The 17,366-nt window shown below is 47.2% G+C and overlaps 1 protein-coding gene across 2 annotated transcripts in view; it reads left to right on the forward strand.

Annotated features, from left to right (window-relative positions):
• SMC2 (structural maintenance of chromosomes 2) overlaps positions 1 to 17,366 on the forward strand; it is a 157,243-nt gene that overhangs the window by 27,067 nt on the left and 112,810 nt on the right. For both annotated transcript variants that reach the window (XM_069766939.1, XM_069766949.1), the window contains 3 exons: positions 1,598 to 1,831; positions 13,680 to 13,829; positions 13,910 to 14,143. In XM_069766939.1, the coding sequence (XP_069623040.1) occupies positions 1,598 to 1,831; positions 13,680 to 13,829; positions 13,910 to 14,143 (618 nt within the window). The remainder of the gene's footprint in view (positions 1 to 1,597; positions 1,832 to 13,679; positions 13,830 to 13,909; positions 14,144 to 17,366) is intronic.

Here is a 17,366-nt window from a genome sequence, read left to right on the forward strand (position 1 = left end):
GCGAGAAAAAGTCAAAATGCCAAAGTTTACATTTTTTTGGTCGCTGCGACATTGCATTAAAATGCAATAATTGGCAATCAAAAGATCGTATTTGCACCAAAATGGTATAATTAAAAACGTCAGCTCGGCACGCAAAAAAATAAGCCCTCACCTAACCTGAGATCATGAAAAATGGAGACACTATGGTATGGTAATCCTAATTGTCCTAAAACGGGAATGTTTTATTCTGATTTCTTGTCAGATATTGAGAAAAACATGCATATGTGTTTCTTTATATTGTGTATGTAAACTTCTAGTTTCAACTGTACTTTAGATGGGTGAACTCTGACAGGGATCAGGATTCTAACTGACCAGAGACCTCAGGTTGCGGGTTAAGGCCATGTTTACACCATAAGGGGTTGGCAGGCATTGACGCGGACAGATGATGGGCTGAGCCTGAAAACCGGATAGCCTAGACAGGACCTACCTTGTCTTGTGTGAAGACCCCGTGCACAAAAGAGCAGAGTGCTGAAAGAGGATCATGTGTGAAGCTGTGGCCGGAACTGCCAGGGGCAGCTGGAGCTGGCCCGGAATTGCAGACAGTCGTGGCTGGAGCTGTGCCAGGGAGTGCAGGGGCCCGGAGCTGTGCCAGGAAGCACAGGCGGCCGGAGCTGTGCCAGGGAGTGCAGGCTGCAGTGGACCAAGGGGCTGTATGAGCAATAACACCAGATGGAAGAGGGCGGAGCCTGAAAGGGCGTGCAGAGAGCTCGTCCTAAAGGCGCAGTAAAAATTGAAGGAATTAGTCTAAAAAGTACTGCGTAAGGCACAGTGTGGGCGTGGCCTAAACGAAGATGGCACTAGGCCTAAATTTGGAATAAAATAAAAACTGAAGACTACAAATAAAAATGAAACAACAACCATAAGACGGATTTCATCAACTAAGATACACTGTAATCAGTATAACTGTACCAACCTGACTCTGTCTGTAGTCTACTGAGCATAATCCTACTGACAGGTTCACGTTAATAGACTTTTATTAAGAAAATTTTAAAAAGTGACCTCCGCTCCACACAACAACCACTGTGTGATCTGGTGGGTCACAAATGCAGTCACGTGATACTTGAACACTGCTGATACCACAAGACTGCAACCAGTGAGTATATTACTGCCATCATAACACTTACCTACTTGATCCCTGATAAATGGGCAAATAAAATTATTCACTAAGTAAGTCTTTAATGCTGCTGTTTTCTTCCATTTTTTGCTGCTGCTTTTTTTTTCTAGATTGTTATCTGTTGGAGCTTGAACTGGCACAGAAAAAATGTGCTGCCTATACTTTATTTTGTACCAATATTAGTATGTTTCATAACGGCTCATATAGGTAATATTGCATGTGTCAAATCCAATGCAGCTGTATTTATTACTTCTTTGGCAGTGTGTATGACACCTTGATATGGACTATGGCAATTTATGTGAAGCCAGAATTTAGATCTTTTGTGCAGCATAGCAGTACAAGTGTGTTTCAGGGTTTCTTTTTGTTTTTTTCATGATTTATATGCATCTGTCCAGCTTCTAAAGATATACCGTAATTGTTTTCTTTTTGTTTTTTTTTCTATAGGAGAGATCCTCTTATTTGGAATACCAGAAGATCTCAAGAGAAATTGAACATCTGAGTCGTCTCTATGTAGCCTACCAATTTATGTGTGCAGAGGAGACCAAAGTGCGTTCTGCTGAGGAACTGATGGAAATGCAGGACTCTATCCAGAAACTTCAGGAGACAATGGCCGAGAATGAACGGAAGGTCAAAGAACTGAGCAAAGAGATAGTGGAGTTGGAGAAGAAGCGGGATCAGGTATGAATGATTTTTGTAGCAAATGTTACAAGTTATATAGTTGGCACTAAAGTGTTTGCTTTTTATTCTTAAGGAAGTCCCTTTTCTTAGATGTTTCTTAATAGAAAGTTACTGTGCTGCATGAACTGCCTCCCGTCATCCATAATACAGCTCTGGCAAAAATTGAGACCACCACATCAAAACCCTGTTGTGGGCAGCCCAATCTCCAGACCTGAACCCCATTGAAAACCTCTGGAATGTAATCAAGAGGATGATGAATAGTCACAAGCCATCAAACAAAGAAGAACTGCTTACATTTTTGCGGCAGAAGCAATGTGAAAGACTGGTGGAAAGCATGCTAAGATGCATGAAAGCTGCGATTAAATATTATGGTTATTCCACAAAATATTGATTTATGAACTCTCCCAGAGTTAAAACATTATTGTTGTTTCTAAATTATGACGACCTTGTTTTCTTTGCATTATTTGAGGTCTGAAAGCACTGTTTTTTTTTTTTTGTTTTTTTTTTAATTTTGACCATTTCTCCTTTTCCGGAAAAAAAATACAAAATTTATTGCTTGGAAATTCGGAGACATGTTATCATTTTGCAGTGGTCTCTTAATTTTTGCCAGAGCTGTATATCGGTACTTGCCAACAAGTGTTCAGTTCCCCTCTAGACAAATTGTGCATCTCCACTTGTTTTTTTTCTTTGTTTTTTTACCGTGACAACCTGATTTGATAACCTTAACGCATCATAACCAGACATGATACAGAAAAACCTGTTTTAGTTTAGATATTTCCCTTTGATGCACTGACTATTGCATATACAGATGCGATCACCTGTAGCATATACTGTGTTGCAGACACCTGTTGTCGGCATTAGGGTTGAGCTAAATGGATCGGTCAATTTCATACGTCGACGACTTTCGGCAAAGTCGGGTTTCGTGAAACTCGAGCCGATCCCAGTGTGGGATCGGCCATGCGGTACGCGATCTTCGCGCCAGAGTCGCGTTTCATATGACGCGTTCAGCGCCGTTTCTCAGCAAATGAAGGTGGACGCAGAGTGTGGGCAGCGTGATGACCTAGGTCTCAGTCCCCACCATCTTAGAGAAGGGCATTACAGTGATTGCTTGCTTTCTGCGGCGTCACAGGGGCTATAAAGGGGTGTGCACGCTGACCGCCATCTTACATCTGCCAATCTGAGCATAGGGAGAGGTTGCTGTAGCTTCGTCTGAAGCAGGGATAGTGTTAGGAAGGGAATATTAACCCCCAAACCGCTTGTGCTGTGGCAATTTCCACTGTCCAACACCACCTTTTCTTTGCAGGGACAGTGGAGTTTTTTTTTTTGGGTGCATCAGCTCTATAGCTTATTAGGCTGCATTCTAAGGCTCCCTGATAGCTGCATTGCTGTTCATACGCCGCTGTGCAAACCAACTGCTTTTTTCAAAGCAAAAATCCTGTTGCTCCTTCTTTCTCTATCGCCTTTCATTGGGGGACACAGGAACCATGGGTGTATGCTGCTGCCACTAGGAGGCTGACACTATGCAAATAAAAAAAGTTGGCTCCTCCTCTGCAGTGTACACCCCACCGACAGGAAGAAAGATCTTCAGTTTAGCTTAGTGTCAGTAGGAGTTGGACACGGGTCTTTCATTAGACCCTTATCTACCTCAATGTGCGTCGTTCCTTTTCAGGTTTTCCGGAAGGGATACAGGGTGAGCAGTCACACCTGTAGTCCCACAATACGGACTATGAGTACGGCGTGTACTGCCACCCCGTATCCTCATAGATCCCTCACCAGGACCAAGATCCTAGCACACAAGCGTGCTCAGAAGTCCGGTCCTGCATCCGTCCCCCACCCACTCGCCCACCAGAGCCTGTCGGTTGGAGGAGACGAGGACGTCCATCGGCTCCCTGGACGTCTGAAATTTTCCCCAGAATGAGGTTAGTAAGGACGGCGTGGGATGTTTTGGGTAAGTATTCCAAAGTACCTCTGAGTCCTTCCTCAGCCCCAGGGCAGTTATTTGGGGGTCCCTTGGGATATTTTTCCAGGCTGCCTTCACTTTCACATGGGGCGGAAGTCTTCGCCCCTTTTCGCGTGGCAGCCGCGCTATGGCGGCTGCGCTGTTATTGGCCTTACAGGCGGCCGCGTTGCCCCTTTTCCCCCGGCCGCATTGTGCTCTGGCCTGGTGCGGCGGCCGTGTGACCTGCGGCCGCACCGATTTTCTGCCCCGGCGCGGCGGCCTTAAGTAGCCGCGCCGATTCCTTCTTACAGCCGCACATTTCTGCTCGCTGGCAGCCGCGCCACTTTCTACGGCGGCACCGTTTCTTCTGGCGCAGCGGCTTTGCTGGCACCGCGCCGCTTCCTCTTCCGGCCACACTGTGCCCTTTTGCCTCAGCGCGGCGGCCTTGCTGGCAACCGCGCCGCTTTTCCTGGCGTCGGCATTTTCCCCGCCGCCGCGGCCCTTCCGGGTAGCCTCCGGCCTCAAATTTAGGCCCCGGTTTCTCCCGGGGCCTACTTCCGGCTTCCTCCTCTGGCCACACCGTGCCCTTTTGCCGCGGCGCGGCAGCCTTGCAGGCAACCGCGCCGCTTTTCCCGCCGCCGCGGCCCTTCCTGGCGGCCACCGGCCTCAAATTTAGGCCCCGGCTTCTTCCGGGGCCTACTTCCGGCGCCGTGTCCCCTCCCACTTCCTCTCTCTCGGGCGGGCTTTTCTCCCGCCCGATTATCACGGCTAGCTCCGCCCACCGCCGCCATCTTGGTGCTCCTGGCCTGGCGGTTAAGCCCGCCCACCACTCCCAGGCAGCCACAGATACTTATTTCTGAGCCAGGAACGTTTCTCTTCGCCCATCTTAAGAGCGCAAACTTCTGGCGTCCTCACATCTCCCACTGGCCTGCAGGCAAGCTACATCGGACAAGAAAGTGCATCAGATGTCTGCCTGTTCTCCTAGGGGCTATCGTTCCTGAGGAGCATCTTCCAAGCCGTGCAGACTTCCATCCGGAAACCGCAGCGTCTGCCGTGAGTACCTCTACACCGCAGTTTTACTTAATCCCCTGCCAGACCCCCCCTCCCCTCCGTCCCCTACTCTCCAGACATTTACCTCAGGGGCCCCTTCGGGCTAATTTTAAAGGTGGTCTCTCCCGGCCTCCTACTTTGTCCTGTGCCTTACTGAAACACTTTCAGGGTTCGTCTTGTAACCCCAAGCTTCCCTCAGGCAGGCCCGCAGCAACCCACATTATGTTCACCGCCTAAGACTCCCCTGCTGCGAAGAGCAGCGAAGTCCCCTCCCCAGGCTGGGCCTCCCCTCTGTCTCTATCAGTAGCGAATCTCACACGGGTGTCCCAGACCCTTGTGTCCGTGCTCGATCAGTTGCCCCTGCAGACTTCCGTAGTAGCCAGCGGGTCGCTAGAAGCTCCGTCCGAGTCTTCCATGCAGGCCGCGAAAGATGCAGATGGGAACACCGGTCTGAGTTCTCTTCTCGGTCCATCTCGCTCCACGGTCCTTCTCTGTGGTCGACTTCCCCCTGATCCCCTCCCCGGAGTCAGGCGAGGCCTCGGAGGATAATTTGGGGCCGAAGTTGAACCAAATCATAGCATGAGGGATATGGTTCAAAGCTTCATTGGAGCGTCCAATCTGACCTGTGGCATCAAAGATCCCTCTACGGAACCTGCAGATCAGGCGGTTTCGTTTAGACGGTCTAAACTACCTCCCAAGGGATTCGCTCCTCATCCTGACTCGAGGAGCTTCTGGCCAGAGAAAGAGAGAATTCGACCAGACGTTCTCAAAGAGGCAAGCGTCTTGGAGTCTCATATTTCCTTCCTCCGGATCTCATCGCCAACCGGAACGAGAGGCGATAGAGAACGACCTCTCCTTCTGTGGATCCGCCGACTGCTAGACTTGCCACCAACACAGCCCTCACGCTGTCCGGTGGGGCGAATTTGACAGATTCCATCAATAAGATCATGGAATCCTTTGCAAATTCGGTTTTCGCAGCTGCCGCATCATCCCTATGCCCGGCTCTCGCTTCCATTTGGGTTTCGAAGTCTATCCGAAAGGGCTAAACAACTCCGTCGGGGCATTCAGGCTAGAGCTCCACCAGACTTGCTGGCGAAAGTTGCCACCCAGATTACTCGCTCTGTTTGGCTCAAGGGTCATCAAGAAGTCCCTTACGAGCCTTCCTTTTTCAAGGATCACGTCTTTTCGGTTCCAAGCTAGACTAAATTATCAAGGATGCCACTGGTGGCACCAGTTCTCTTCTTAGGCGGCAACTTTGGTCCTTTCGGCCCTCTTTTTCGTCGTTTTCGCGTCATCTGACCCCTTTTTCGCAACAGCAGAGGCCACAGGCACGTTAAGAGAAGAAGGTAGTCTTCGACTCACTCCTTCCTGGCGTTCCCGCTACTCCTAAGGTGGATTCTCCAGGTCCAGGACTGGAAATTCCACCTAGGCAGGACCCACGACTAGGCCCCAGCCCGTTTCTCAGGCTGGGCAGCCGTTCTCCTGTTCCCCAAGGACGTCTTTGTCTCCTCAACAGAGAACGCATGGGCCAGGGAACTTGTATCCTCTGGAGACAAAATAGATTAATTTCACGGTCCTGGGATCGTTTTTCTCTAATCCCAACCTCCAAGAGAACCCGTTCTAGTCCTGGGTTTCTTTACAGCCATTGTTTCCCTCCTTAAATCCGGGGTAACATTCCCGTCCCTGAACAGGAACGGACGGTTCACAGGCTTCTCTTCGAACCTATTTGTACTGAAAGAGGACGACAAGGTTCGTCCCAGTCCGGATCTGAAATTGCTGAACAGGAAGTTTCGTCTGAGACTCTTCAGGTTGATATTCCCTCGTTCAGTAATCACTTCTATGGAGGCTCAGGAATTTCGGTTTCAGGCTCCCGAAAGTCTATCCCTCTTCCCCGACAGTCTAGCCGTTGCGGTGGCTCGTCAACAGGAAGAAATTCCGTCTTGTTGCTCCAGGGTTCTCGGCTCCCCTCCTTTCTGATGGACCATAAAGGTCCTAAGGAGGTTGGTTGCAACATCGGAAGCAATTTTTCCCTTCGCCCGTTTCATTCAAGACTTCTTCAGCAGGCTATTCTATCACAGGAGGACAGGTCTGTCTTCTCCCTGCATCGTCCGGTCCGTCTTTCTACCGGGATCAAACGGTTCCTCCACTGGTGGCCGAGGTCCCTGCTCTTATCCCAGAGCACATTCCTCACAGCATATCCTTCCTTCCAGTTTCCTGGCAGGTGGTGACGTCGATCTCCAGCCTTCTCGCGTGGGGCTTTGTCACCTGTTCTTTTCATGGTTGTTGGTCGGCACAGGAGTCCTCTCTGCCAATCAATGTCCTCGAGTTCCGGATCTTCTTTCTATCTTTCCTTCACTGGGTAAGGATTCTCAGCAGCCTGCCAATTCGAATCCAGACAATGACACAGCAGTGGCATATGTCAACCACCAGGGGTGGACGCGGAGTTCTCTGGCCTTGGCCGAGATTCCAGGATTCTCTTTTAGACAGAGGCAACGGTCCTGGTGAGATCCTCAGTGCAGGTCCCTGGCCGTCTTCCTCGGGCCTCGCGGCAGGGGAATGGTCCTTACTTCAGAAGGTCTCTTATCGGATTGCTCTTCGTTGGGGGACTCCAGAGGTGGTCCTCACGGCGTCCCGATTGAACAGGAAGGTCCCTCGGGTCGTCCCAAGGTCCCGCGATTCTCTCGCAGTGGTGTTGACATTTTGGCCATTCCTTGGTCGCAGTTCCTGCTCCCCTATTGATTCCCACACCTTCCCTTGCTTTCCAAGCTGTCGTAAAAGATCAAGGCGGGATGGGTGCCGGTCATTCTGATCATCCCGGATTGGCCCAGGAGGTCTTGGTTTGCAGACATCGTCAATCTTCTCGCGGACACCCCTGGTGCCTTCCAAACAGACCCGATCTGCTGTCTCAGGGTCCGATCTGCCACCAGAAATATCGGTCGCTCAGTTTAACGGCGTGGCTGTGGACTCCACAGTTTTAAGAGCGTCCGGCCTTTCGGCCCGGATGAGTCACACTGTAATCCAGGCTAGGAAGCCTTCGTCTTCTTCCAGGATCTACTATCGTACCTGGAAGGCTTACTTTCGTTGATGCGAGTCCAACCGCTTTTCACTTATGTCCTTTTTCCCTGCCTTCCATTTGGTTTTCCTTTAGGCAGGACTGGATTCGGGCTTCGCTCTCAGTTCCCTAAAGGGCCAGGTTCCTGCGCTCTTCTTCCCTTTAAGAAGACTTTATCTTCTCAGCCACAGGTTAAGACCTTCCTTCAAGGAGTAGTTCACGCTGTCCCTCCGTACAGGGCCTCTGTGGATTGATGGGATTTAAAGGTTGTGTTGGTTGTTCTTAGGGGTTCCCCCCTTTTGAGCTTCTCAGGGAGTTTTCCCTGTCAAGTTTTATCTCGGAAGGTGGCTTTTCTCAGGTCCATCTCTTCGATCCGCCGCGTTTTTGAGTTGACGGCCTTTTCCTGCCGACCTCTTTTCTTGATTTTCCACCAGGATAAGGTGGTCCCAGGCCTCCGCCTTCCTTCCTTTCTCGAGGTGGTTTTCATCTTTCCACCTCAACGAGGACATCGTTCTACCTTCCTTTTGTCCAGCTCCGACTCATCCTCTGGAGCGATCGTTGAACAAGCTGGACCGCGTCAGGGCAGTGAGGATCTCCCTGGCTAGCACGGCCGCTTTCCGAAAGATGGATTCTCTTTTCGCCATCCCTGATGGCGTGCGTAGAGGCCTGCCGGCTTCCAGGGCGACGATTGCTCGCTCGATCAGAACGGCAATTGTGGAAGCTTACCGGGTCAAGCACGGAGGGCCCCTCCTGAGATGAAGGCTCCCTCTACCCAGGCAGTCGGCGCTTCCAGTGCGGTACGTCACAGGGCTTTCGCCGACGGCTTTGCAAAGCGGCAACCTGGTCTTCCATCCACACGTTTCGCCGAACTGCGGCGGACTCCAGCCTGGGCAGAAGGATCCTTCAGGCGGCAGTGGTGAGTCCTCGGATCTGATGGAAGTCTGTTTTTCCCACCCCAGGGACTGCTTTGGGACGTCCCATGGTTCCTGTGTCCCCCAATGAAAGGCGATAGAGAAAACAGGATTTTTGGTTGCTTACCGTAAAATCTGTTTCTCGGAGCCTTCATTGGGGGACACAGCACCCTCCCAAGTTGAACAGCTCTGTTTACTGTTTACATTTGAGTTCTTTGAACGCTCTATGGGTGTTTGAATCTGTTAATCTGTGAAGCGCCGTGGATTTTGTTGGCGCTATATAAAGTTTATTATTCTTATATTATTAATCTTTCTCTTTTACACGTTGCTTCTCCTACTGCTTTCTCACTAACTGAAGATCTTTCTTCCTGTCGGTGGGGTGTACACTGCAGAGGAGGAGCCAACTTTTTTTATTTGCATAGTGTCAGCCTCCTAGTGGCAGCAGCATACACCCATGGTTCCTGTGTCCCCCAATGAAGGCTCCGAAAAACAGATTTTACGGTAAGCAACCAAAAATCCTGTTTTTCTGCACAGTTCTCTTGTTTCTTTGTCCACACTCTTGTGTGCAGCAGTCCTTTTTATTGCTGCCATACTTGTCCTTTGATCATTGTAGGGAGATTGAAATTCGACTACAGCCCTTGTATTTTTTAATATATCTGTCATCCACTTTCTGCCACTCAAACTGTTGTGTAATACAGTGGGCCTGATTTTTTTGCTGCTGTCTCCCACACATAAAAAAGGGAGATTTGTATTGCCACTGAGTGCATCTGCGTCAGTCCTGTTTGTGGCATCTGTCATCCACTTTCTGCCACTCAAACTGTAGTGTAATACAGTAGGCCTGATTTTTTCCTGCTGTCTCACACACCTATAAAGGAAGATTTAAACTCACAACAAGTTTACGTACACCTTCTAACTGGTTTTACAGTACCATATAACGTTTGTTAGTTTAGTTACATTTTTCCAAGAATGAGGAAGTCTGGTGGAAGAGGTCGTGGCCGTGGTCGGTCATTGCCAGCTGGTAATGATGGTAGTGGTGGTGGAGCATCAGGTGGTCGTGGGAAAAGCAATATAGCACCTAAGTCTCGAGTTGTTGAGCCAGCGTCATCGTCTGGCTACACAAGGCCTCGAACGCTCACTTTTCTGGGAGTAGGAAAACCGCTTTTAAAGCCGGAGCAGCATGAACAAGTTTTGGCTTTCCTTGCTGATTCTGCCTCTAGCTCTTTTGCCTCCTCTTCGGAAAGTGCAAAATTTAAAAGCAGTGCGTTGTAAGTGGATGCTCCCAGTCAGGAACAAGTCGCTTCCTTGTGTCCTTCACCCAGAACAACAGAGAAGGATGCGTCAGGCGACACAACAGGTTACTCCATGGAGCTCTTTACACATACCGTGCCTGGGTTAGAAAGGGAAATTGTTAACAGGCCATGCCCATTACAAGATGAATCGGACATGGAGTGCACAGATGCACAGCCACAGCTAGATTATTATGTTGTTCCATTGACTCAGATCACAACATTGCCCTCGCAGTGTACTGAGCCAGAATCTGACCTTGATGAGATGAGACTATGGTGCCCCGTCTCGAACGCTATAGCACCGGCTTAAACGGTGACACAGAGGAAGGTGCACAGGACATAGAAGAGGAGGTGATAGATGACCCAGTTGTTGACCCCGATTGGCAGCCATTGGGGGAACAGGGTGCCGCCGGCAGTAGCTCTGAAACGGAGGAGGAGGAGCCGCAGCAGGCATCAACATTGCAACAGCTTTCATCTGGCAGGCCCGTATCTGGGAAAAAAAGTGTGTCAAAACCAAAAACAGTTGTAGGACAGCGTGGCCATCCGGTTAAAGTAGCTCAGTGTGCAATGCCTTAAAAGGTATTCGATAGTAGGAATGGTGCAGTCTGGCAATTTTTTAACCAAGACCCAAATGATCAGTGCAAAGTCATCTGTAAGAAATGCTCAAGGACCTTTAGCAGAGGTCCGAATGTGAAAAATGTAAATACAACTTGCATACGTAGACATTTAAAGGGAACCTGTCACCCTGAAAATCGCGGGTGAGGTAAGCCCAACGGCATCAGGGGATTATCTACAGCATTCTGTAATGCTGTAGATAAGCCCCCGATGTTACCTGAAAAAGGAGAAAAGACGTTAGATTATACTCACCCAGGGGCGGTCCCGCTGCTGGTCCGGTCGGATGGGCGTCTCCCATCTTCATTCCAAGACGTCCTCTTCTGATCTTCAGCCATGGCTCCGGCGCAGGCGTACTTTGTCTGCCCTGTTGAGGGCAGAACAAAGTACTGCAGTGCGCAGGCGCCGGAAAGGTCAGAGAGGCCCGGCGCCTTCGCACTGCAGTACTTTGCTCTGCCCTCAACAGAGCCCTTCTATCTTCAGGCTCTCGTTAAGTAGTTTTTAATATAACACTGCATTTGGCCTACTAGTTTGGTTGGGGCCTACTAACGGTGTCTACCGATCCTTGCTGTTCTCCACTGAACAAATCAGTTCCGCCTGTTTACTACTGTTACCAATTTTGAACTGCATTTAGCCTACTTACTGATTTGGGCCTACTCACTGTGTCAGCCTCTCATTACAGTTGTCCTCCACTGAACAAAGCAATGCCGCCTGGTTAGTCCTGTTACCAATTTTGAACTGCATTTAGCCCACTTTATTATTTGGGCCTATATCTGTTTCCTCCTCATCCTGCCCATTGCCCAGCCAGTGCTAGATGACTCTGCTGGTACATTGACCCAGACCGCTACATTCCCCTTGCACGCTACACAGCCAGAATCTGACCCTGCTGAAAGTGAGGTTCCCCTTCCCGCATACTATACCACCTTACACGGGGACAAAGAGGAAGGTGCAGATTCCTTCATCAGGTGGGGGGGAATACTCGTTGGAGACGTCACTGGCACAGGGCCCCTCATTGTACGCAAAAGTGTCGCTGCTGGTGGGAGGCGCCCCCCGCCGTGCAAACACACCACTGTACTTTGAGGGGCCCTGTGCGAGTGCCAATGTGAACGAGTGGGCCCCCCCCCCCTGCTTGCTCAGTATCACAGCACTTGCAAAGTTGAAATACTTACCTCTCCCTGCTCCACTGCCGTGACGTGGTCCACGTTTTCTGGGCCCACTAAATACTTGAACCACCATACCCCCCACAACTTTAGCCAAATGACCCCCAATGTCCAATGCCTAACTATTATTATAAGGTAAATTAAGATTGACAAGCTTCAGTACCAAGAATGGATGTTTTTGCCATTTAAATGGGCACTGTAGGTGTTTTCCTGGCCTCCACTCACTGCCGACTATGCTTCCCCATTGACTTGCATTGGGTTTCGTGTTTCGGTCGATCCCCGACTTTTCGCGATAATCGGCTGATTTCACTCGACTTGACTTTTCAGATAGTCGGGTTTCGCGAAACCCGACTAGATCCTAAAAAAGTAAAAGTCGCTCAACCCTAGTCGGCATGTATTATGGGATGTTCTGAGATGTTGTGGCCTCCAAATTAAATAGTAAAATCCAACTATCTGAACAAAGAGGGAGAACCAGGCTGACACGCTTGGTATCAGAACAGAAGCTTTCACAGTACCTACATTGTTTTTTGCTGGTTTATTTTGTTATGCACATCTTATGTTAACTGCTAGAAATAAGGTGTGACCTTATTCCTTAGTAAACTTGTCAAGGATACTCAGCTGGGTCCCTCTGAACCACCCTGCGGTTGCCTTTTTGTCGTGAACAGCCCTCTGCTGCCCCCTATAATAATTTATTACGCAGTTGACCGATTAGTGGAGGAGGATGTGGCTGCTTCCACTACTATGCCAATTATTAGGGATCTCACAGTGAGCATATTGTGTATTTGCGTGTATATATATATATATATATATATATATATATATATATATATATATATATATATATATATATATATATATATATATATATATACACAGTACATGCGACTCCAACTCAGTGTATGGGTGTATGGTTTACAGAGCAAAAGGAATAAAATTACTGCGTTTTTCATATTTAATCCTGAAAGATGGGCAGCATTTATATATTAAAAGAAAATAAAAATTACAACATGGGAACAAAACCTATACAATATATACAATTTACATAAAATAAAAAGGGTTAACAAAAGAAATGGCTCAGAGCTTAGCAAAGGGGGACACTTCTATTGAGAAATGTCTGGGGTAACGTGTATCAAGTATACATCTCCCTGCATTGAACACAGATCATAATTTGCCATGTCTTTTTATTGACTCCTAAGTTACACTCACACTCCTTTACTTGATGACCTCATGTTGGCCTGATTGTGCAATGTGGCTTCACTTTCAGAAAATTGAGATTCCTAACATTCATGATATCTTCGCTCGTGACGAGCACAGGCTTTAGACACTGCCCACATATTTTCTCATGATTGTACTTTTACATGGATGGTGCTACACCTGTCAGATTTGGAGTTATCAGGCCGTTATTCCATTGGAGGGAATCTAGTGAATCCACGGCGTCACCTCTGTCCCTTTGCTATGATGCCGAAAATCTAGATCTCATAACTATTGGATAGACACAAACCCCAATATTCATATCTGACCATCAGAGACGGCGTTTCTTATATCTGTGTGGGAAAGCATAGTTCACCTCCCATGCGTAAACCCATTTCAGCCTGGTTTTCATTTTCCCAGAACAGATCTGCCTGTTCAATTACCTGTACACTGTGGGGGCCATCTGCTTCAGAGGTCATTTAATGAGTTTTCTCCCATTGCTATAACTGCCTTCCTCTTCTCCATATGTCCAAAATGTCAGCTCTTTGTCTCTGATGTTCTTTGTGAGGGAGGATTAATGCCCCCTCTCTGGAGATGTTTATGGACTTTAATTTTTCTATGATGAAACCTGATGCTTTATGTTCAAGGAAGTTGGTGGCGTCCTGCGTACACTAGAGGAAGGCCTTGTTGAAGCTCAAAGGGCTGATACTAAAGCACAAAGTGCCCTGGATCTGAAGAAACAAAACTTGAAAAGTGAAGAGAAGAAACGCAAAGAAGTGGTCAAAAGCATGGAAGAGGTCTGATGGTGGGGAAAAAAATATGTAACTGATCTGAGTCTATTCTAGAGAGTTATTATTTTTTAACTGCTCTTTTAAAGGATGCCAAGGCTTTAACTAACAAGGAGAAGGAAATTAAGAAGATTACAGACAGCTTTAGCACCCTGCAAGAGACCAGTCAAAAGGATACAGAGGCCTTCACTGCTGCACAGCAACATTTCAATGCAGTGTCTGCAGGCCTGTCCAGTAATGAGGATGGAGAGGAGGCTACGCTAGCGGGACAGATGATGACTTGCAAGAATGACATCAGCAAAGCAGAAACCGAAGCCAAGCAGGTAGGTTTCATAGAGTTGCTATTATATCATTTTTTTCCCCTACAAGCATGGTAATGTTTTATGGCTTAAAAGCTGGAGGAATATGACGTAAAATGTTTGAGAATTTTCATTCCACTTTTGTCATACAGTCAAGAGAAGACAAAACAAGGCAGAACTTGTGTAAAGGTACCTTCACACTGAGCAACTTTAGAACGATAGCGATCCGTGACGTTGCAGCGTCCTGGATAGCGATATCGTTGTGTTTGAAACGCAGCAGCGATCAGGATCCTGCTGTGACATCGCTGGTCGGAGCTGAAAGTCTGGAACTTTATTTTGTCGCTGGATCACCCGCTGACATCGCTGAATCGGCGTGTGTGACGCCGATCCAGCGATGTGTTCACTTGTAACCAGGGTAAACATCGGGTTACTAAGCACAGGGCCGCGCTTAGTAACCCGATATTTACCCTGGTTACCATTGTAAATGTAAAAAAAAAAAAACCCACTACATACTTACATTCCGGTGTCTGTCGCGTCCCCCGGCGTCAGCTTCCCGGCGCTTACACAGTGCAGGGAAGCTGACGCCGGGGGACGCGACAGACACCGGAATGTAAGTATGTAGTGTTTTTTTTTTTTTTACATTTACAATGGTAACCAGGGTAAACATCGGGTTACGAAGCACGGCCCTGCGCTTTGTAACCCGATGTTTACCCTGGTTACCTGGGGACTTCGGCATCGTTGGTCGCTGGAGAGCTGTCTGTGTGACAGCTCTCCAGCTACCACACAACGACTAAACAGCGACGCTGCAGTGATCGGCATCGTTGTCTATATCGCTGCAGCGTCGCTTAATGTGACGGTACCTTAAGATATGGGCTTTTACACTGAGTTGTGTATAACTTAAGGACATCTGGAAGAAACATGTTAAGGCAAAAACATGCTGGGGTCACATCTGACGGCTGATTACAATACTCTTTGATGTCCTTTTTTGTAGTTTTGTAAGCTATTAAACTAATGTGAGTTATCACCTTTGTTTGTACTCCACTTTGCAGAGTGCATATTACAAATGACTCATCCTCCCAAATAAAGAGTGCAAAAATAGACAATATTAAAAATATATTTATTTAAAGTAATATAAAGTATAATAAAATAATATATTAACAAAATATAGCGGATACATAGGAGCACAAATAATAATATTAACCCCTTCATGACCCAGCCTATTTTGACCTTAAAGACCTTGCCGTTTTTTGCAATTCTGACCAGTGTCCCTTTATGAGGTAATAACTCAGGAACGCTTCAATGGATCCTAGCGGTTCTGAGATTGTTTTTTCGTGACATATTGGGCTTCATGTTAGTGGTAAATTTAGGTCAATAAATTCTGCGTTTATTTGTGATAAAAACGGAAATTTGGCGAAAATTTTGAAAATTTTGCAATTTTCACATTTTGAATTTTTATTCTGTTAAACCAGAGAGATATGTGACACAAAATAGTTAATAAATAACATTTCCCACATGTTTACTTTACATCAGCACAATTTTGGAAACAAAATTTTTTTTTGTTAGGAAGTTATAAGGGTTAAAATTTGACCAGCGATTTCTCATTTTTACAACGAAATTTACAAAACCATTTTTTTTAGGGACCACCTCACATTTGAAGTCAGTTTGAGGGGTCTATATGGCTGAAAATACCCAAAAGTGACACCATTCTAAAAACTGCACCCCTCAAGGTACTCAAAACCACATTCAAGAAGTTTATTAACCCTTCAGGTGCTTCACAGCAGCAGAAGCAACATGGAAGGAAAAAATGAACATTTAACTTTTTAGTCACAAAAATTATCTTTTAGCAACAATTTTTTTATTTTCCCAATGGTAAAAGGAGAAACTGAACCACGAAAGTTGTTGTCCAATTTGTCCTGAGTACGCTGATACCTCATATGTGGGGGTAAACCACTGTTTGGGCGCACGGCAGGGCTTGGAAGGGAAGGAGCGCCATTTGACTTTTTGAATCAAAAATTGGCTCCACTCTTTAGCGGACACCATGTCACCTTTGGAGAGCCCCCGTGTGCCTAAAAATTGGAGCTCCCCCACAAGTGACCCCATTTTGGAAACTAGACGCCCCAAGGAACTTATCTAGATGCATAGTGAGCACTTTGAACCCCCAGGTGCTTCACAAATTGATCCGTAAAAATGAAAAAGTACTTTTTTTTCACAAAAAAATTCTTTTAGCCTCAATTTTTTCATTTTCACATGGGCAACAGGATAAAATGGATCATAAAATTTGTTGGGCAATTTCTCCCGAGTACGTCGATACCTCATATGTGGGGGTAAACCACTGTTTGGGCACATGGTAAGGCTCGGAAGGGAAGGAGCGCCATTTGACTTTTTGAATTAAAAATTATTTCCATCGTTAGCGGACACCATGTCGCGTTTGGATAGCTCCTGTGTGCCTAAACATTGGCGCTCCCCCACAAGTGACCCCATTTTGGAAACTAGACCCCCCAAGGAACTTATTTAGATGCCTAGTGAGCACTTTAAACCCTCAGGTGCTTCACAAATTGATCTGTAAAAATGAAAAAGTACTTTTTTTTCACAAAAAAATTCTTTTCGCCTCAATTTTTTCATTTTCACATGGGCAACAGGATAAAATGGATCATAAAATTTGTTGGGCAATTTCTCCCGAGTACGTCGATACCTCATATGTGGGGGTAAACCACTGTTTGGGCACTCGGCAGGGCTCGGAAGGGAAGGCGCGCCATTTGACTTTTTGAATGGAAAATTAGCTCCAATTGTTAGCGGACACCATGTCGCGTTTGGAGAGCCCCTGTGTGCCTAAACATTGGAGCTCCCCCACAAGTGACCCCATTTTGGAAACTAGACCCCCCAAGGAACTTATCTAGATGCATATTGAGCACTTTAAACCCCCAGGTGCTTCACAGAAGTTTATAACGCAGAGCCATGAAAATAAAAAATAATTTTTCTTTCCTCAAAAATGATTTTTTTAGCCTGGAATTTCCTATTTTGCCAAGGATAATAGGAGAAATTGGACCTCAAATATTGTTGTCCAGTTTGTCCTGAGTACGCTGATACCCCATATGTGGGGGTAAACCACTGTTTGGGCGCACGGCAGGGCTCGGAAGGGATGGCACGCCATTTGGCTTTTTAAATGGAAAATTAGCTCCAATCATTAGCGGACACCATGTCACGTTTGGAGAGCCCCTGTGTGCCTAAACATTGGAGATCCCCCACA

The sequence above is a fragment of the Ranitomeya imitator genome, chromosome 1 (assembly GCF_032444005.1).
Source record: "Ranitomeya imitator isolate aRanImi1 chromosome 1, aRanImi1.pri, whole genome shotgun sequence".
Classification (NCBI taxonomy): Eukaryota; Metazoa; Chordata; class Amphibia; order Anura; family Dendrobatidae; genus Ranitomeya; species Ranitomeya imitator.